The 21,546-nt window shown below is 41.1% G+C and overlaps 1 protein-coding gene across 10 annotated transcripts in view; it reads right to left on the bottom strand.

Moving 5' to 3' along the window:
- The window catches only part of DLG1 (discs large MAGUK scaffold protein 1), a 141,391-nt gene extending 123,324 nt beyond the window's left edge, over window positions 1–18,067 (bottom strand). For 6 of the 10 annotated variants that reach the window (XM_050978163.1, XM_050978164.1, XM_050978165.1 and 3 more), the window contains exons 1-3: window positions 17,905–18,067; window positions 17,516–17,647; window positions 3,215–3,381 (exon numbers count right to left, since the gene is read on the bottom strand). In XM_050978163.1, the coding sequence (XP_050834120.1) occupies window positions 3,215–3,381; window positions 17,516–17,647; window positions 17,905–17,923 (318 nt within the window). In that variant the 5' untranslated portion in view covers window positions 17,924–18,067. The remainder of the gene's footprint in view (window positions 1–3,214; window positions 3,382–17,515; window positions 17,648–17,904) is intronic. The other 4 variants (XM_030227078.2, XM_030227080.2, XM_030227081.2 and 1 more) reach the window with 1 other exon arrangement.
- Window positions 18,068–21,546: the final 3,479 nt, after the last annotated feature.

Below are 21,546 nucleotides of genomic sequence, written 5' to 3'. Positions count from 1 at the left end.
GCCAATCAGGCATATAAAGAAAAAAAAAAACAGTCACCAAACAAAAAAGAATTAAGGTCGATAAAAACGTACGTATGCTTATGTAACAATTTTCATATCTATTTGAAAGATAAACTAAGACATTCAGATATACTAGAAAAATGAAAATGAAACCAACACCAAACTAACATTTTTCAAATTTGTTCACCTTCCAACTTAACATGGAAACAGTATTCTTTCTAACTAATGAAATACAAGGTAACATTTACTGTAAGTGACAGAGACTAGGAGGAAAGCTTGCTTTCAGTTTCACATGAACTGGGATCAACACCAATATACGTTTTTAAACACTGGAAGTAAATCTATAACCTGACCTTCATATACTGAAGGTCAAACAACTGTGATTTTCACATTATACTCAAGACAAAAATATATGAAGGAAGACAGGCAACTTTGTCATAAATGCTCAAGCCACTTGGGAAAATAACGAAGAAATCCACACCATATCAGGTTCTGTTAGGTAACACCAGCATGGCCACCAGACTGGACTGGAGAAGCACACAGTGCAGCTGAGAACAGACACTCACATCTCTGGTGAGCTTTCCCAAATCAGGCAATTTCTCCTTTCAATGCATTAATGACTGTGCTATGATAAAGTGCCTGTTGTCATTGGTGCAGTGTCAAGGACAAGGCCTTGTGTTCTTGGCAGTTCAACTGCACATAAGAAAAAAAACTAAAGATGCAACTTTGTAATTAAGTTACACCTTCATCTACAACACAGAAAGATCCAAGGACAACACTACATTTGTATAGGGCTTGAGACAGTTTCTGCAGCAGGGTGGGAGTGAATAATCACAAAGCCTGGATTCAACAGCACACACTATTCCCCACTTCAGACATCCATTTCTCCTACAGGAGAGCACAAAACATTCTACACTGGCAACATCATAAGACAAATCTCATAGCAACAAATATGTGCTTCAAGCCCAGTCTGCTAGAATTTGGAGTATATTTACTAATAACAAAATGTTTTGGTAAGGACATGAATCCTCAATTCCATTACACTGTTCCTAGGTGCGTTACAGGGATGAAAAAAAAAAAAAAAAACCCAAACATTTAAGCCCTTTAAGACCACTATGCTGCCTCAAAAGACCTTCAATAAGGGAGACTGGCCAGGTACTATGCTATTCTGGTGCTCAGGAAAATATTTTAAATGCTTTTGTAAGTCTATATATTATCTCAAAAGATAAATAAGAGTTTTTGATCTCTTAAACCATGGCAAAAGCTCTACTCAAGTCAGAAGTATCACATTTATGGTTTTTTTCTACCACAAGAATTATTACCACAGTAGAAAGAAAATGTTTAACAAAACTGTCATCAATAACTATGACAGCTATAATTTGGCTTATTTATGACTTTCAAGGAGCTACCAGAAAACTGTAGAATCATTCCCTGTACCAGTTAAACCTAAATCCCCCTCTCATGGCTTACTCTTATACATTCTGTTTTTAAAATATAGCACTTGTCCATTTGCCATTTTCAGGAACTTCATCCATCCACCATGACTAAGGGCAACTGCAATGGCTCTCAATTTGCCTCATTAAGTTCTCTGCACATGCAGACATGAAATACATTAGGACCAACTTATTCCAAAACAGTAGACAAAATAAGCCTTGCCTCTCCTTGCCTACCCTCTTGTCTACAGCTCCTTTTTCCTCCTGCTTCTAAGAGATGCCATTCCCACCATACCTGCAGGAAGGGACATTCCAGAGCTCTAAGCCTTAGATTTAGATGATGGCATACAGGCAAATATCACAATGGCCTTTTTTCCCATGCTATTTCTCAAATACCCTAGCATAACCCCATTTGCTCCAAACATGACAATTCATTAAGGTGATTGTGAAGACAGTGGAATTGTCTATGTAATTTCAGGTAATAGATTCCACAGAGACATACAATTTAAATTTTAATAATGATCTTGTGTGACCAAGATTCACAACAAATCAAAGAAAATAATCTATTCCCACATTGCAAGTTCAACTACAATTTTAATTCCTCAGTGTTCAATTACTTATAAACCTGAAAAATACAGTATGCCTAGGCTGCTCAGCATAAAGATATTTCAATAGCTGTTCTCTGCAATATGTAATTCATGCCCCTGGCTTGGCTGACCTTTTATCCACTGGCCATTTTTTACTTTCTAAAATAATACAAGTTTTGGATTTCATCTACAGTTTCCTTTAAAGCATTTCTGATGCATTTCATACTAGCTTCAATATGACAGATTTGAAAAAAGCTAGAATGAGCACAAGCATTTTCTTTTAGCTGTACAGACTCATTAGCACATCACACACTTAGGATCTGCAGCTAAGTGAAACTTCTTCCACAGTCCCAACAGTCCCTGATAAAGGTTCACTCATTAACGCATCCCAGCCCCTTTATCTTGCTGAGCAGTACAAGTTCCTGAGCTTCCCTACAGGCTGCAGCTCCAGTCCTTCAGCTGATCTCTCCCAGTGCTCCTCCTGAGCTCTACAATCATTTCATGAAAATGGATCAGCAAAGCACACTGCCTTCAGTTACTGAGAAATCCACACACTTTTTCCAGTGCTGTTGGTTTCCAGGGCACACTTCAAACTAGGTTCACCTCTCTGAGGACAAATAACAGCTCTGATGCAAAAATATTCAAGGAACATTTTAAGTTTAAACTGAACAGGGAGATTTTGTTTCAGTCAAAAATATACATCCATGTGCATTTTCCTGATCAGTTTTCTCACCACTCACTAGTGACAACTGGCTGCATATAGTTTTCAAAAACAAGTCCTTCTAGAACATAGATAAAGAAGTAACAGAGAACTTCTTATGACCAGACTGAAAAGGTTACTAATCAGAAAGACACAGCCTCAGATTTCCCAAATAATTAATGAAGTAATGACTCAAGAGTCACAAGTATGGATGAGTATAAGCATACTAAACCTGTCAGTGAGGTTCCAAAATCAAAGCATAAATCCAATTTAATGGTCACTTAATGGTACATTTGACAAACGAGTTTATAAATTTTTGACTAAGCCAAATGCATACATGTTACTAAATATTTCAATAATTAAATCCCCTATGACTATTGATCTTAATAATGTACATTTTCTTTCAAAATTAATATTTCATAAAATAAAGGAAACTTAAGAGAACCAGGTTGAACTAAAAGTCTCAACAAGAAAAGAAGATTTCTATCTCATACCTCTACACTGGGGCTAAGGCTGCTCGGCAAGGTTTCTGATGTCACTGTTGTGCTTGGAAGGCTGGAGAAGTCCCAGGTATTCACAGGCTGTATTGGTTCAGATGGCTGAGAGTGATCAATGCATTTTGGATTGTCCAATAAGGTCACTTCATAAAATTCTTGAATATCTAAACATGTAAAAAAATTGTTGTTAGGCTTGATAGTTACTCTAACATTCTAATTTTAACTACATCTTCCTCTTGCAAAACAAATGAGATATGGCTTCATCTGTCATGAGCAAATTCGTAGGGATCACCGTGATCACATGAACCTCCCCCACTGCACACACAACTCATTCTGTCCCCACTCTGGGCTTCTGCCACCAACCCCAGAAGCTGCAGCAGCAACAGCAGAAGCACATGAAATAACTGCAGTGGAATGGTGGAAGGGATGGGTGTCTATGTTTCAAGTTCTGGTATTCATAATTTCAACTAATGTAGCCTTTGGTTAGCTGAAATCTACTGTTCAAGGGCAATACTAGAAGGTCTATTTTGTACATGTTTCAATTAAATGACCACAGAAATAGAAGTACATTGATGAAATCAGCAAGAGAGAGAGAAGCTGCAAGAACTTAGGAAAGGGAAAATTGATTAGGATAGGTCATCATCTGCTTTTTCAGTCTAAGTACCAGAAATAGGATGAAACTTAACAGTATGAATTACCAGTCATAGTTATGAAGTAATTATGAGCTTTCTTTATAACCCTGAAAACTCAGCTAGAAAATTCTGGGAAACAAAAATTTGCCTGTATTACATTATTTATTGACATCCTACTCGCTCCATGAAGCATCAACAAAAATAACACAATATCAAGAAACACCAAAGGTCTTCCTATGAAGTATAGGTGTATCAAAGTTGCTACCACAACTGCAATCACATTAAACACACACATTAAAAAAAAAAAAAAAAATCAGAAAAGGTATAGGCTAAGGGAAGGACAAACAAATAAAGAAGTTGTCCTGTAAAGCTTTTAGTCTCTTATTCAAAGTAAAAATCTGCTAAACAGATTAGCAAACTCTTGATTTTTAATCGCAACAACTTCATAGAACATACAAGCACAGTAAGCCAAAGAAAATAAGACCCAGCCAGGAGTAAGGAGTCTAAGCTGCAGTTTTGTAGCTTTCCAGCAACAGCCCAGAGTCAGTAACAGAGGCACAATAACCAATTCCTTTAAAGAGCCACCCCACAAAAGAAAGACTGCACAACTAAGAGTTGCAACTACTGATGCTGGCATTCCAGTCTTGTGTTCTTATAGACACTGCACTTCTGCTCCCTACCAGTTCAGAAAACTGAAATTCTCAAATTCCATTTGTATCTTTCCTCTGAGCAAGAGTCAAATTCCTACCAACAGCTTACATTAATTTTTAAAGTTATACTTGCTCTTAGTGCTGCTGATTGGAAGAAAACGTCTTCTGCAGCCCTCACTGCTCTAAGTGACCTAGATATACAGGAGCAAAGCAGCCTAAGAGATACAAATTGCCTTTAAATCTATCTTTCACATTAGCTCCCTCAGTTGCAAATTTGTCTTGTAACTGCATTAACATCAATACATCAATCAAGCACACCCAGTAAAGATTTTTCCCCCCCGACAGAGAGTACTTTGTGTATGAAAATAGGCAGTGGCTTAAGTTGATTCTATAGCTGCAATCCACAGCAACCAAGCCAGGAAGATCACTACATTATTTATGGGAAGGGGTTATTTGTGCAACTGTTTTGCAACAGAAATCTAGGACACTGATTTTCAATTCTGCTACTATTCTTTTAAGTCTCTGCCAGCGGAGGTAGCCATTTATTCCTCCTGCATAACTCTCATTTCAAAAAGCACAGCATTTCCCATACCTCACCTCCACTTCTCCACGGAAGACACCACAATAGACTTGCTATTGAAAGATGGCAAGACATAATATGCACCACTTAATGAGGGGATTCATTTATGTTTATCCTGGAGTTGCTCCAAATCCACAAAGTTTCTAGAAACTTGGTATATATTTGATAATATCTACCTTCTAAAAAAAAGTTTCCATTTTTGCTACTCAGAATGCAAACATTAATTATGTACAAGCATAGGCAAGCCACCTATGAACCCTGAGCGCATTTTGCCCACAAGAATAAAACCTGACAGTTACACTCTATAAAGCCTAGACTATACTAAATTAAACCTAAAAATTCCTTCCTATTGTCTACAGCTATTTATCAGCTCACAAAAATATTTCAACACACGTGAATATGTACTGAATAGACGTTAATGATGTGAGAATGCATTAGCACATGACAAGTTCTAACATTTTTCTGATTATTACAAATAGTAGGTAGTAAAATACTAAGTTTTAGTTGTATTTATGGTCAGATACCCTCTTCAAGCTAGGATGTGCTATTTTTATATTACAGCATTTGTCTTACATATTAATTCCAAGAGATATTATTTCTCTAAGTTAAAGAAAGCTGATTCAAACCAGGTATCACACAACACTAAAAGGAAACACAGATGGGGAACATTTAGAAACTAGAGGGGAACATTAAAAGGAGCACTGAAAAATAGGAGCCTAGAGTTTTAGGAATCTAAAGTGACAAAAAGTGATGAATGGCAGGCAACAGAGAAAACCATCCTGGAATTTGGTCTACCTACAAGTAAAACCACATTTAATAGCCAAATCAGAAAAACGTTTTACAGCACAAAGAATGAAAGCCTATACAAAGCAAGTGACAGACCACCAGTTCTGCAATGGAGAACTCCTACCCAAAAGAAAATTATATTTCTTAGCCTATTAGTAGCGTGAAAAGCTAAGGAATAGTGGCAAACTGGGGTTTTTTATTCTAAAAGAAATTTGCTGGTTTATTGTTCACCCCTTCTCATATTCTCCACTCAGTTTTGCTCTTTGAACAGGCTTGTTCACCAGTAACATGATACACCAAAAGCTAAAACTGCTCACTTTTAAAGCAAACTAGAGTTATCTGCCAAATACAAACTGAAACCCAAATCCACATTACAAGGAAGATCCAGTGACTCAATAAAACTGAAACCTAAATCCACTTGACAAGAGATGCAGCTTCACTACAAACCACAACACAGTAATTAAAAGAACAGCAAACTGCAAAAACAAATTATTTTCTCTTCTAAAGTATATTTGAGGGCACTTCAAGAGACTACATCAATTCTGTCTAAAGAATCTGCCTCCAAGGACAAGGATTCCAACCAGCAACATGATACCACTCTAAGATCAATTTCTTCCCTGCTCCTTAGAAATCAAACATAAGGCCTCTGCTTATCATTTGTACAGGTATGTGCAGCATCTGCTACTTTTTGCTATAGATTCAGTGGGGAGTTCTTGTAATCAGGATAACTTAAGATCAGTGCATATTCTAAAAAATCTCATTGTGTTCACTTATGCATGAACCTTTTGATAACTGTGACTTTGCAAGTGAAAGATGGGATACCTATAACAGCATTTTCTTAAGGGAATGGTGTAACCCTACACACAAGGCATTGCTGCTAACAAGCAATGGGCCTTGTGTTCACTGAATAACCAGGCCTCTGCACTTGTCCTGGCCTGCCCAGAGCTTTGTTTTAGCTTGTCCAACTCCACCACCAACTATCTAAAGACCAGATGATTGGTGACTCATCTAACTTGCATGGCTTTTACTTAGCTTCAGACAACTGTGTGAGCTAACACCTATTTCTATAAATATTTTTATATAACACACAAATAAATATCTGCTACATATGTTCCATAAATAGTATACATGAATATAGGTGAAATCATTCAGTGTTACATCACACAATTGTCCAAAGCTAACTAAAAGCTGTACATGAATACAAGTACACCACACATACAGAGTGAATGTACAAATTCACATTTGTGTGTGTGACAGCTAATACATACCAATAAAAATGGGTTATTCTGTAGGGAATAGATTACCTATGACCTCAGAAAAAAAAGCTGCATAGAAGAGACATGGCATAGCATGACAAGACAGGCCTTGGAAACAAAGACACAGGATGATATCAGAGGCTTTAAGTCTACAAACAACTCAGCAACTGCTAATGACTGGAAGACACCTGAGAACTGGGCAAAAAAAGTTCAGTGTAACAGAAAAAGAGCATATATAAAATACACAGTATATATAAGAAATTCAAATGCAACTGCAAAGTAGAGAAGAAAGAGTGAAGCATAGAATGTCAGCAAACAACAATAACCTCAACAAAACATAACAGTGAGGACAAAGAAACAGTCAACACTGCACACCTCCATGGGAAAGATTCCTTTTACTCAGTCTCCCACTCCCTGTTCTTTTCTGACCAACTTTTAACATGTTCTGGTTTTCAAACAAGCATCAAGCAACTCCATGTATTTTTTTTTTATATGATGTTAGTTTCAGACTTCTGATACTGAACCTTTGTATTATGGTATAGAGGGAACCAATCAAATTTCATTGGCATTCACTAGTTATCTGAAACAAGGCTGTAGTGGAGGTGAGTGTCTCAAAGTAACATGCAATAGGACAAGAGGAAATGACTAAGTGCTGCCAGGGGAGGTTTGGATTGGAAACGATGAAAAATTTCTTCTCTGAAAGGGTTATCAAGCATTGGAGCAGGCTGTCCAGGAGAATGGTTGAGTCCCAAGAGGTGTTTAAAAGACTTGTAGGTGCAGTGCTTAGGGATATGGTTTAATAGTGGTGCTGTGTTAAAAGTTGGACTCAATGATCATAAAGGTCCTTTGCACCTTAAATGATTCTGTGGTTTATTCTTTTTTAAATTGAAAGCATTCCTCTAATGATCACAGTAACCTACTGGTTTTGGACTTTGCATTTTTAGTTTAAGCATCTTGAACATTTGTGGGTTATAGATGGTTTTTCTTAAATAAATGCCAGGAAATTCCACACAAGCTTAGCATTTCATGAACTTAAACAGTAACACATTTACTACAACGGACTCCTTTGGACACTGTCCATGTAAACCAGTGAACTGTTGTCCTTACATCATGCACTACACAAAGGTATGAACTGCCACCAAATAATATGTAATTTAACAATCCCATTTGTGTATGCTGTATTAATTGTATCCCCATCTGAAGATTCTCAGTTTTGCATATGAACAATAATTAATTTAGGAAGCTCATGTTTCTTTTCTGTTTGTTCACTTTTTTCTAAATTAATGTTTTGCGTTCTAAAATGCAAAGGGAGGGGGTTTACCTGCTGACAATTCTAATGCTGGCTGTGTAATGCAGCCCAGGTGACTATTCACCTACTTTGCCCCAAGGCACACTTATAGTTCATGGTCAACTTTTTGTCACCAGGACACTCACATCCCTTCTTGCAGCACTGCTTTCCACCTGGGTGACACACAGTATATATTGGTATGTAGGATTGTTCCTACCCAGGAGCTGGACTCTGCATTTCTACTTGTTGAACTCCATGAGGTTCTCATTTCCTCAGCTTGCCAAGGTTCTTCTGCATGGCAGCATGGCCAGGATTTACATGCTTCAGCTACTTAGTAAATCCTGCACTCGGCAGGTGTTCCTTTTCTGATAGATCTTCAACAGCAGAACAAACCAATTTCAGCCAAAGGCAGCAAAACACTAGATGACTTTACCTCACCATACAGTCTTTACCACACAAAATTTTTCAATACCAGCTTTGTTCAGGAGAATCTCTCAAAGCCACTGCCCTCCCTCAGACCTGCAAGCAACCAAGGAGCTTTTGAATTCCATTAGAAATTGACCTATTTCTGTTTAGTCCATGTAAGCAATTCCTTTGTCATCTCTCATTGGTCTGCCTCTTCTCAGACATTGTTCATCTAAATGAACATGCAAATGCCTGGTTTTGTTTATGATGTTACCCATATTTGAAAAAACAGGTTTGTTAAAAACTTGACTACCTGTGTGTTGTCCAGGAAAAGGTGTCATCCCATTCAAAATTAAATACTTCTCTAAATCAAGGAGGGGAGGGAAAGACAGCTTTATTTCTTAGGGCTTCCTGCCAAAGCGCTCGAAAACTTAAGTCTTAAACCTACTAGAACGAAAACAAAGGTCAACCTGCTATTTCAGTTCAGAGCAATTTGAGACAAATGGTATCTGCCAAATTCTTAACAGCCCAACATAAGGAATATATAGACAAAACAGAGTCAAGATCACTGTCAGAACAGTTAAAAGAGTCTGCCAACACTACAGACTTTCATTCTTCAGTCATAAAGCAACTCCTACTAACTCCAAGGAAGGCTCAATCATGCATGCTTACTTCATCTGCTATGTCAAGCTAAGAATATCCATTTAATACAAGTAAAGCTCTGCTCAAAAACTGCATAATTAGTGATCAACGAAAAGATACAAAGACCAAGAAAAGCTTCCATGTCCATTTACCAAGCCAATGACCACAGTTAAAAAGCATTCTCTTTGTGTATTTAATGGTTGTGTTGTCATGGTGTGTGTCTGATCAAAAATAAATGTTTGCATTTGTACTATGAGAAGTGAAAAACAGCCTCATCACAACCCCTGTAAAGCCCTTTTCAGGGTTGGAGATCTAGTTCTTTAAAACTGCTGTACACAATCAAGACTTCTTAAAAATTTAAGGAGCAACTCGTGATGCAGCTTTCTCACTACACATTCTGTTCCACAAAATCCTTTGCCACAAGCTGCAGCATCCAGCTACTGACCCCCAGCTCCAGTAAGTGTGTCCTACTCTTTGAACAGCCTTTCTGCACACACTTCTTTGCTTACCTCAAATTCCAGGAGATGTTATTTCCAGTTCTCACTTCCAGTTCTCATTAATTGGTGCTTATCTAATTGTTTGCTTTAATTCCTCTAGCTGCTTTTTACACTCAGACAAATTCACCTCCTTACCAGGCTGACCAAAGTACTCACTCATTCTCCTTTTTGCTCACTAATCCCTCCATCATATTTCACAGAATCACAAAATCAATTAGATTGGTAAAAAGAACTCTGAGATTGAGTCCAATCTATGACCTAACACCACCATGTCAACTATACCACTTGTCACATCCAGTCCTTCCTTAGAAAGTCCTTTCCATTGTCTCTATCCAATTTTCCTTCAGAAACCCACAGCATCTTCTATGTCCAGAATTAAGGTAGGAAAAACTGACACTCAGATGAAAACTGAAAGAATATTGTGCTGTCTAAACTTTCTGATTTAATATTGCCTCATGCACTCTTAAGTCATCAGCCTAAGCCTAAAAAAAACCCCAAGGACCTCCCAACAACCCCAAACAAACAAGTATCCAAACTAGAAATGAACTCCCAGCTATCCACCCTCCCCAAATATCTCAACACCAGTTGCAAACCAGCAGCCACTAGAACAAGGTCATTTTTTTCTTAAAGGGATGCATTTACTACTGTTTTCAGAAGCAACAAAAACCTCTCTATTAAGCCTTATTTGACTATGTCCCCTAGATAATGTCAGTATATAAGACTGATGATATTTCTCACCAGACATATGTATTCAAAAAATCAAACTAGTTTTGGGATGAGTTCACTCAAGCCTCTCAGTTGAGCTTCCATACAGGTGCACAGCTTTGCTCAGATGAGACAGCACAAGCATTGGTTTTTTCTACCTGCAGCAAGCTCAGGCTCCAAGGTAATTATGTGGCAGTGGTAGCAACACAAGGCTGGGTGTGCCACAGAGTAGCATCTCCTCCAGCACTAACACTTGTGTGTCTCCTGCAGCCAAATTTTAACACAAATTTCTGAAAACCATCTAAAGCTGCAGCGCTTTTACAATTTGCTCACACTCTCTCCTTGCTGCTCCTGTCTTAGGCTGACTTTTTCATTTCAAGCCAAAATAAGTCAGCTGTTTTGAGGGCATGGCTGGGAAGGTACTCACACATGACAAGATTCCTATAAAAGCTTTAGCAAAGAGCTCTAGAGCCTCCCCTAAAGAACATGAAGCTAAGGAGGTTATTCTAGTGTCAGCCCTACACCTTCTGCAGTCTCTTAACAATCTTGCAAATTTGGCCTAGTTATAATTCAGGAAACCATCTGTGCCAGGAGATTCCAAGTCAGCTGCTACAGTTCAGTTACTTTGAAGATTCCTTCCCCCTGCACCAAAACAAGCTCCATCTCTCAAAATACAGGCAAAGCAGATGCACAGGAGGCACATGGCATTCCAGCTGCAGAGCTAACAAGATGTTCTGCCCTTGCTGCTAGACCATCATGGAAGCAGGACTAAGATCAGGACAAATATCCTCTCTCATGCTTTCCCCCTTCCTCTACACTGTACCCAGCTGAAGGAAATGATGAGGGAAATGAGGAGCAAATCCAGGAACAAAGACAGAAGCAGGGGAGGAGGTAGGCAGCGCACCTAGGGAAAAGAGATGAAAGAACATGGGAAATAAAGCATGGACAGGCCAGAGGGCAAACTTTCGCATGACCTGGAAACTACACCAATTATTCAAAATTTCTACTGTCTTTTCAGCCCCTGGATGAACAGTAGATTTATTGACAAATGTTTTTTTGTCAGCAGACCCTTTCAATGGTAACCCTGGGAAGAGAATACTGCAATTGATATATTCTACAGTGCAGCTATTCAACACTGAATACACAGCCAATGAAATACCACAAGGATAAACTTTTGCCACAATACTATTTATCTGCATACCAGTAGCTCCTCAACTTACTACTTACTTGCTATTTTAGGCTACCAAAAGCAGCACCTAATCCCAAAAATTCAATACATTGCCCTGTCACACACATGCAATGCAGGGTGGAAAAAACTTTAAAAAGCAAGCTAGCTATCAAACTGCACTACATACAAAATAGTAAGTCATTCTTAAAAAAAAAGAAAGAAAAAGAAAAAGAGGAGCAATGAGACTATTTCATTTAGTATTATGTTCCTTGAAGTGTAAGACATGAAGTTCTTCCAAAAACTCAGACATTCAGACAAACTGCACTGAAACATACTAAGAGCAGAAACATACTAACAATGACTGAACTAACATTCCAGTCATCTGGACACCAACTAAAATATTTATCCTCCCTCCAGCTGGATGAAAGCAATCAAGAACTTAACAACCTTTGTAAACACAACCCCAAGTCAAATTTCTTGTAAAACTGACCAACTGTGTATTCAAAGGAGACCAAAGCAAGCACAACCACAGTATAAGTCTTAGGAAACTGTCCAGAAGTAGATGAACACCTCAAAGTTGCAAGGATTATACTGCATGGATGCCTCAGCCTCAAACATGAGCAAAAATGTTGTATCACAGAAGCTGCAGTCTGGGGGAAAAGTCACAAAAATGCAGCAAGGATAAGACTTTGATGTGCAAATAACCTATTTAGCACCTGCAACAATTTCAGTACTATCCAATGTTACAAAAGATCCAATTGTCCCTAAACCTTCCTCTAATAAAAACATAATAAAAAACCCCAGCAGTATTCCCTGACTACAAGACCCTCAACTTACTGTCTAGAATTTCTGCATTCTTGATGTAAATCTTACTCAGCAGAGTCTGAAAGGCTCTAAGGCTTCAGTAACCTCTGAAAATGGGAAGGCCTGAGCTGACTGGCAGAGTTAACTGTGCCATCATGGCACATGCTCTATTAACATACTGCTGAAATAAAAGTTTTAACTGAGGTTTCCCCAAAAGCAAGTACTTTTGGTTTCAGTCCAGAAGAGGAGGTTGTGTTTAACGGTGTTTGATTTCCAGTTAGCCAGAAAGTATAGGAAATATTGCTAAGGTGGCTTAGTGAGGAATGAGAAGTGAGAAGAGCTCCAGAGCTGCCACACACAGCTGAGCTGAGACCACACTCCAGGTAGCAGGAATGTGGTCAGTCCACTCCAAAGTGGAGTGCTGACCACATTTGAGGAGTGCTGACCCAATCCAATCTACTTTAGTCTAAAATCTAGGGTTGTTTTCCTAATTTGGTACAGAAAGCCAATGTGGACAGAGATGAGAAATCTGCAGACTGAGTTTTCTATCCCTGGAATTTTCAGTCTGAATCACACTGCTGAGAAACCTAACAAAGAGCTTTTATGGAATTGTGAGCTTTTTGCAAAATTTTCAGGGACAGGACTTACTTTTCTGGGGTGTAAAAATGTATTAACAGCATTTTTAATATGTTTTGTTCAATTATTAAGGCTCATCCAAACTATGGTTAAAAGTATCCTCAGATTTACTGGGAGAAGCTGCTCTTTGGTTTAGTAAGGGTTACAGAAAGAACTACATTTTTTTGAAGTTTAAAATTTCCTACATTGGCTGTTTAGTGCTATGAAGAGCCAGCACATAAGCACAATTTTCAAGGCAGGTCTTCATGCAAAAGGACTCTAAGTGAAACAAATGAGACTGCTTACACAATAAATTCAACACACTGAACCTTCCCTAGTCAGATTTGTCATTTTATACCAAAAAGCCTGTATATGCACAGCTACAAAATTAGATAGATAGATAGATAGATAGATAGATAGATAGATAGATAGATAGATAGATAGATAGATAGATAGATAGATAGATAGATAGATAGATAGATAAAAAAACCACCCTACTTTAGGCAAGAAGGGTAGCACAGCCAACTGAATTACCAGCATATATACTCTCCTAGAATTCCCTTTTTCTGGCACCAGTGCACATGGAGTTAGTTCTTGTCAGGAAAATGAATGCTTCTGAAGTAGCAAACTACCTTATGTCTCTAGCTATAGCTGCAATATTTTTAATTTTAGAAGTCTATTTTAATATGGTAAACCTCAACATGACACTCATTAAAAGCAGATCTTAATAAAACTAAAATATTATGTGTATAAACAGAAGTCTGCTTCATATGTTTTTCTGTCAGAAGTGTTACTTTTGCACGCAAGGGTTTTTCTTCCTATATTTTAAAAAAGATAAATTTATCTGTACCTTTTCAAGAACCTGTAGCTTCTGAAAAGGTAAAAGAGTACCTAAGTTGAGAAGAGAACTCACCTGCAGAATAATTATCTCCCTATTTGAAGATAAATATCAAATGCCTTACCAAAGTGAAATAAGTCTACCCCATGGTTCTACATTTGGATATTTTCCTTTGGTCTCTTCATAATTTGGCTCACCAACGATCAGAATATTGGGAACAAGCTGTTTTAACTGAAAATAAAAAATCAACAACTAGAAAAGATACCACACATTTTTGAGCCTGTACTAAAGGAAACTGACTTAAAACTGACAATTCTCAAGTTGATTTCAATTACCAGCCTTTGGTATTCATTTAATTAAAGTTCTAGACATTATTACACATAGCTGGTTGAAGCAATAGAAAATATCACATTATGGAAGATAGAAAACATAAAAATGGGCTTTTTCAGAGACTGTTTTAAGGAGGTCACATGTGGTTACAACTTTTGTTACAGATTCAAAGCTCTTACAGTTACATCACTTAAAATGTAACACTTGCAACGTGGATCCAGTGACACTGGCTGTTCACACTGTCTGGTTACTGGTCTAATTCAAACCATTTAAAGCCATAATCTAAGAACAAGGTCAAACTTGTAGATTGCTAAACTACAACTTTATTGAGAGGACTAAAAGGAGAGGATAACATAAAAAAGGTTCAAATGTAAAATTAATATTACTTATTCTTTAGTATCCAAATGGACATTACGAAAAAAAAAAACACCCTTTCAATTTCTAAAACTTCTTTAGTTTCTAAAACCTTTTAATATCTAAAAACATGAAACACTTAAAATCTGTAGTTGTCAGGAATATTTAATTTCCTCCATTATAAACTCAAAGATGTATTTCTGTGCATAATGCTATTTATTGCTTGAAAGAACAGCATTTGATTGCCAAGTCAAAAATTATAGTAAAAAAGATACATGAAGTTGACAGCAGATCCTGACTACAACCTTCACAAACCTACCTACTATGGGCAAACAAGTCTTGGATATAGTGCAGTAACTTGGCAGAAAAAGCAGAAAATAAATGGATGAAGTTTGGTGGGGATTTTTTTAGTGTTGTTCAATTAAAAAAAAAAAAGTACCCAAACCAGAAACTAAAAGTAGGACACTTTCTGGAAGAAGCATCTATAAGAGCAGTAACTTGGTATAGTTGAGCCTGAAACAGAACAGCACTGGCTATTTCAGTTGGGAGCACATCACAACTTCTATAAAATGCACACTTCAAATTCAGCATAAAGCAACGACCAAGAGAGAATTCCAGGTAAATCTAACCCCCAGCACAACTGAACACTTCATCCAGCCTGCTTCCAGATCTTCATGGAAACAAGACAAGCAGGAGCCAGCTCAAGGCCTCCCCAATAACTGCAGCCATGCTTCAGATAACATCCTTTCCAAGGAGTCTCCCCACTCTTTACCCCCATCATGCAGCAATCACATCATAAAAGAAGGTGCTTCCAGGAAAACAACAGTCAGGAGCAGCCTGCCAGGAACAAGAACTCCCCTGACATTTGCACAGAAGGTAGCAGGTTAAAGGAGAAAGACCCAAGTTGACAGCATAAATTGCTTGGCAAGTACCAACCTTCTGCCAGATGGTTTGGGAACATATGTGTGCAATCTAATAAACCACACAGAGACCTAGGAAATGCAAAGTTAATGCAACATGCCCAAGAAGCACCTGCTGTGCATGCACAGATGAACTGAACTCAGCAAGAACTAGGGTCCTGTGCTTGCAATGTGCAGCTTCTTACAAGCCCAGAACACAGGTCACAGCCCACCCAGGCAACAACCCATTCCTCCTTTCTGCTCTTGCAGAACAAAGCCAGCAGACAGGAGGCTGCCTGCTCCTTCAAGTCCACTGCTACTACTAGGTGTAGAATTATAAAAAATGAAGATTCATCGGGGATATGAGAAGAAACTACATCTTGCAGTTTGAATTTCAAAGGCTAACAGATTGGTATCTTTTCAATGAAGGGGAGAAAACTGCAGAGTACTGCATGGACCTTGTAGAGTTTTAAAATAAACTCACACATACACACACCCAGAAGAAGAAAAACAGCAGTCAACATGGAAGTTTTCTGGGTGAAAATAAGAAGTGCTGCTGCTGTACATTAAATATTTGACACAAGATTTCAACATTCTGATCTGCCAAAGAGTGAATCCATTCACACATGCCCCATGAGGATTATGTTTAGCTTTTCATCATGGAGTTGATCAGCATCAACTGTGTAGTGAAGGGAAATGCAGAGTTCCCATAAGGAAAAGTCTTTTAAGTGACCTATTTTCACAACTACCCTTCATGAAGTTACATGTTAAGAAAAGAAACCAGCACAACTACTGTCTTCTGAAAATCTACACAAGATGAAATAAATACTCCAGAAGAAAGCATTCAGTAACAATGCATGTTTCTGTTTTGCCAGTCCCCTTGCTTTCAACCACAACAGAGGTTCAAAGAAGCTGCCACCCTTGAAGGAAGATATGCACCCTAGCACAGTAACCATGTAGTAAGTGCAGTAACAAATATAGCTACAATGTTTGCCATTAGTCTGATTCGGACCCTCGTCACTATTAAATGACAGGGATGCAGAACAAATTATATTCTTGAGGGTAAACTAACAGTAGCTGTCATAAAGATAGTGACAATCAATCAAGAAGAAACCACTTCTCACTGTTGCTCTGCAGAAGTTTCCAAATAAAGACAGGATTCTGCAAGTTCTATTTATGCTCACGGGTTTTTTTCCAAACAGACCGGCAGGAAATTCAAAATTACATGCAAGTGCTTCTAAGAACGTATGGAAACACATCAAGTCAAGCACTATAAGGACTGTAAACTGCGATTCAATAGTGCTTTCACTATAGTTTAATAAGCAACAAAGGAGAAGAGATGACTGTAGTACTCCCTGAAGCATTAGAGGTTTCTTCTCATTTACTTTAGGTTAAATCTGTACTTCAGTTATACACTTTGTGATGTTTTCAGAGAGACTTCAACAGGAATTGCCTGATTCCTTATACTAAAATCATTTCAAGTCATCCACTAACCTGTTACATACAGACAGAAAAAAACCCCACCCTCCTTAGAAATTTATCAGGTGAACAAAGATGCACGGAGAAACAATCTAAAGAAACCTAGGACAACATGCCACAATTAAAAACTATTGCACAGTTTTAAGCAGTTTGGACCAGTTAAAAGCCTCAAATAAAGAAAGTATGTGTAACAAGTGAACTGTTGATCTGTAACAGCACGTGTGTTACTATGCAAAACAAAAACACAACGACAAGAAGCACATGGCTTCTAACTCACGGGTAAAAGACCTTTTGCTCTTAACTCCCCAAGTGACAGCATCAGCAAGAACCGATCGGCTTGCGCACAAACTGAAAGAAGCCAAACCTTTACCTATCAAAGCCTGGAAAAGGTTACTTTGGAAGATGCTGATGACACGCTCGATGGAGTTCCGCAGCTGCCGATCCTCCGCCTGGCTCAGCTTGGAGCGGTATTCCTCCAGGAGGCGCAGGGCTCGCTGGGTATCTGCAAGCGGAGACCAGACACACGGCTGACCGGGGCGCACCGGGCAGGGCACCGGGGATGCAACAAGCCCCCGCGGCCGGGACCGCCCCGGCGCGGCGGCTCCTTTGTTCGCAGCCGGGAGAGCGCGGGCGGGACGGTGCCCTCGGCGCGCTCGCAGCGCCCGCAGCCCCGCGGCTCCCGCCAGCCGCCCCCCCGCCCGTCCCGCCGCGGCGGCGGCTGTCAGCCGGCGGCTCCGGCCCCGGCCGTGCGGCGCTCACCTTGCTTCCTGACGGGCATCGCGCCCCGCGCCCCCACCCGGGGCTGCCCCGGGGCTCCGCCGCGCGGACTCGGAGCGCGGCCCGGGGCAGCGCGGGGGGCGGCGCCCCCTGCCGGCCGGGCGCGGGGGGGGCAGCGGCCGCCCCGCCGGACCGACCCCGCCGCCCGGCGAGCGCGCGGCTCCGCGCGGGGCTCCCGCCGGCGCCGGCGCCGCCGCGGCGCCTCGGCGCTACGCGGGGCAAGGCGGGCCGTGCGGCGCCGAGCCGGGCCGGGCGGAACAGCGCGGTGCAAGCGGCGCGGCGGGCCGGGGCCGGGCCGGACGGGGTCGGGACGCTCCCGCCGCCTCCCACCCGCACTGCTCGGAAATTCCAAACTTTCCAACCAAAATGGCGGCCTGGAGGCTGGGGGAGCGCGCCCCCCCCACGTGACCGGGCCCGGCGGGCGCCCAATCAGGGCCCGGCGCGGGGCCGGTACCTTGGCGGCGGGGGGAGGAGGCAGGTGAGCGCTCCCCGCCTTAAAGGGGCCGCCCCGCCCCGCCCCGCCCCGCATCGCCGCGCCCGCACCGCGGGGCAGGGCAGCCAGCGCCGGACACCCGCACCGGGACCGGCACGGGCACCGCCATTGGGAACGCAATGGGAACCGGCCCCCGGCGGAACCCGCCCCCAGCGTCCCTGCTGCCGATCGCCGCCGCCGTCCCCGGCGCGCCGCTGGTGGTGCCCGGCGTGGGCTGCGGGAGGGCGGGGCGGCTCCAGGTGTGCCGGGTACCTGCGGTACCGCTTGTCCCCGTTCCACCGCCGGAGTTTCTGGGCAACACACACTAAACGACCGTGGTGATGCTGTGGGAGTGCCGGGCACGGAGCGGCTCTTGCCCTGAAGAAGCGCAGGTAGAGCCGTGCCCGGCTGCGGGGAGCCCGAAGCCGCGTTACGGCAGGGCAAGGGACAGACAGGAGGACAGAGATACCTCGCAAACCTTGCCGAAGACCTCTAGAAGTAGCACACGGAGCACTGGCATCCACCTGTTGCTGGGGTTTTTTCCCCTCAGTCAACCTGGTGAAGACTAGGATGAGGAGGAAGGACTCGAAGAAAGATATAGTTTTGCTTCAGTTAACAGAGAACATAAGGTCAGCATAATGACATCATGAGTGAAAACACAAAAAGCCTTGCTTCCTGGAAAGTTTAAGAAATGAGTTGTATAGGCTGACATCGGGGACTGGTCAGAATCATGATAGTTACTTCCTCAAAACTGGCATGGAAATGGCAAGGATTTACCACCAAAGGCAAAAACTTGTTTCTTTGTAAGATGGCAAAGAGGTAACAGAGCATAGAAATGGGTTCCTTGGATAGAAACATGTGAGATAAATGGTCTTTGCAGCATATTCTATATACCCATTAAAAGGAAATGTATGTTAAAGCTGGTGGATGTAGGGGCAACTCTTGTTCTAAGAGGGAATGTTAACTTATCTCTCAATCAGATGGACACAGCCTCTGCTCTGATCCACTTCAAACCCTGTATGTATACCCATACAAGAGGCAGAAAGACACTTGAACGTTCAAGGCAAATACTGCTGATGTGATTTTTTTTTTTTTTTTTTTTGATCCAAGCTCACATTTCCATTTACACTTTTTAGATTTAAGCGCCACTGAAAATGCTCAAGAACTTATCCAAAGACCCTAAAAAGGGTCTCTGAGCAACTCTTGCAAATTTGAAGTCTAAAAATCAGAACAATGTTTCTCTTTGGCAAAGACCTAATTTTAAGGAAACTTACACCACGACAGATCTAACCCAGATCTAGAACAGGCCTCTCTTTTTCCTTCCCAATAGTCCTGTGTTTTGTTCTTTGATTTGTGCCAGGAGTTTCTCCTGCTCCCAGAGCTATGTACAGTGAAAGTGTTCACACATCTCATTGAAGCAAGCAGAACATACATTTAGTGCTGACACACATTGCCCATTTTCCTCCTTTCTTGTTGTGTTTTCATATCTCAGAATTTGGGCACCAGCTGGTACCAGTTCAGATATTTTGAGATGAAAGCAGGCAAAGAAGGGACATTGGCAGAAGCCTCCATCATCTGGCCTCATCAGTTTTCAGTGTTTACAACAGCAATAAATGTGCTGTAAAGGGGCAATAGCCCTCTTGATGTCAGAGGAATATATATACAGAAGGAGAGGAAGAACAATCTAAATTTAGCTAGCAGAAAAGAAACATCTGCAGCATTTTGGTTGGTTTTGCTGACTGACTAAAATGTATTATTACAAAACAAAAAAGTTTTTGTTTTTTTTTACTATTAAAGGAGCCACCATAAAGAAACTACTTTTTCATACACAGTATGTGATGTGTCCAAGTCTTTTTTATTTTAAATAAGAGATAATCCCATTACATACGGTCACTGTGCTGGGGATAGAGAAATAATCCCAGATATAACACCCTGAGACAGCATTTCTCACTTGTTACTAATGCTCTAGGAAAAAAAAAAAAAAAGAAGAAAACATCAAAGAGGGGGTCAGGATGATGGATCAGCAAGTCAGGAAGCAATTAGGTGAGCTTTATTGTACCTCAGAGAACGAGGTTGGTTCCTGGCACTTCTGTTTCTGTTCTAGGAGTGTATTTGCTGATTGAAAGCAGTTGAACCAGAAAGCACAGAATTAAACTTCAGTATGAAAAGTGGGCTTGAAATTCCAGCACATATAGAAAATATCACATGAATGGCAAATTACTTTTTTACTAGCAACACTGCAGCTAGAGCCACTAGCTGCAATGTTGCAAAATTGTCCTGTGTTACATTTCAGGCTCCAGCTTTCAGGAAATTGTGTAGTTCCCTTGGAGGAAGGGAAAACTGAGTGTGAAGCAGAGCATCAGTTGTGCCACAACTTGAACAATGTCATTTAAATCAAACCACTACAGGCAGCATACAGAAAAGCTCATACTTAAATTGTGACTGATGTGGTCAGTAGAGAAGTCAGCATTATGCTGTGCTTAACACACCCTGGCTGTGCTCCAAAATGACCCTTGGCATAGGAACTCCAGGACAATTACACAAGGCAGCAGCCCATGGCCACTTTAGTCCTCAGATGCATCTGAGGATGTGACCAATGGCCTTTTCTCACTGCCCTCAGATTTCCCTTTGAAATCCCTTTTGCAGCTGCTGCCAGGAGTGTGTCTGGGATGTTCTGCCTGGGATTGTCTCTGGCAGGGACAGGCAGCTTGTTACAGCACACGCAGTGCTCAGGGGGATATGTGATACAGGACCAGGCAGCAGGGAGGCCAGCACAGCACAAGCTTTTTCCCTGGAAAACCTTCTGTACAGCCCCTTGATCCTAGCCCATGCCATTTATACATGGGGAAAAAACAGCCTTGTGTCAGAGCCTGAGAACCCCAGTTTCATAAACTGTAGTGAAACAGAAACGATGTTTTCCCACTTTGGGAAACTATGCCAGAACTTGTTGGCAGCTGCCTGCTCTGGCAAGTGATCATAGTAGGGAGCCCTGCCACAGATTTGTACCTGCTCCTACACCAGCTCCTCCTCCTCAAAGCAGTCCAGCTGCCACTTGGAAAATGGCTCTTCCTGCTTTAGAAACATCACCTGGCCAGCTGGCACACCACAGGGAAGAAGAGTGCTGTCAGGCTTCTTATGTTTTGAGGCAGCCA

The sequence above is a fragment of the Serinus canaria genome, chromosome 9 (genome assembly GCF_022539315.1).
Source record: "Serinus canaria isolate serCan28SL12 chromosome 9, serCan2020, whole genome shotgun sequence".
Lineage (NCBI taxonomy): Eukaryota > Metazoa > Chordata > Aves > Passeriformes > Fringillidae > Serinus > Serinus canaria.
The sequence above is the reverse complement of the archived record's forward strand: the minus strand, read 5'-3'. Positions and strand labels throughout refer to the sequence as shown.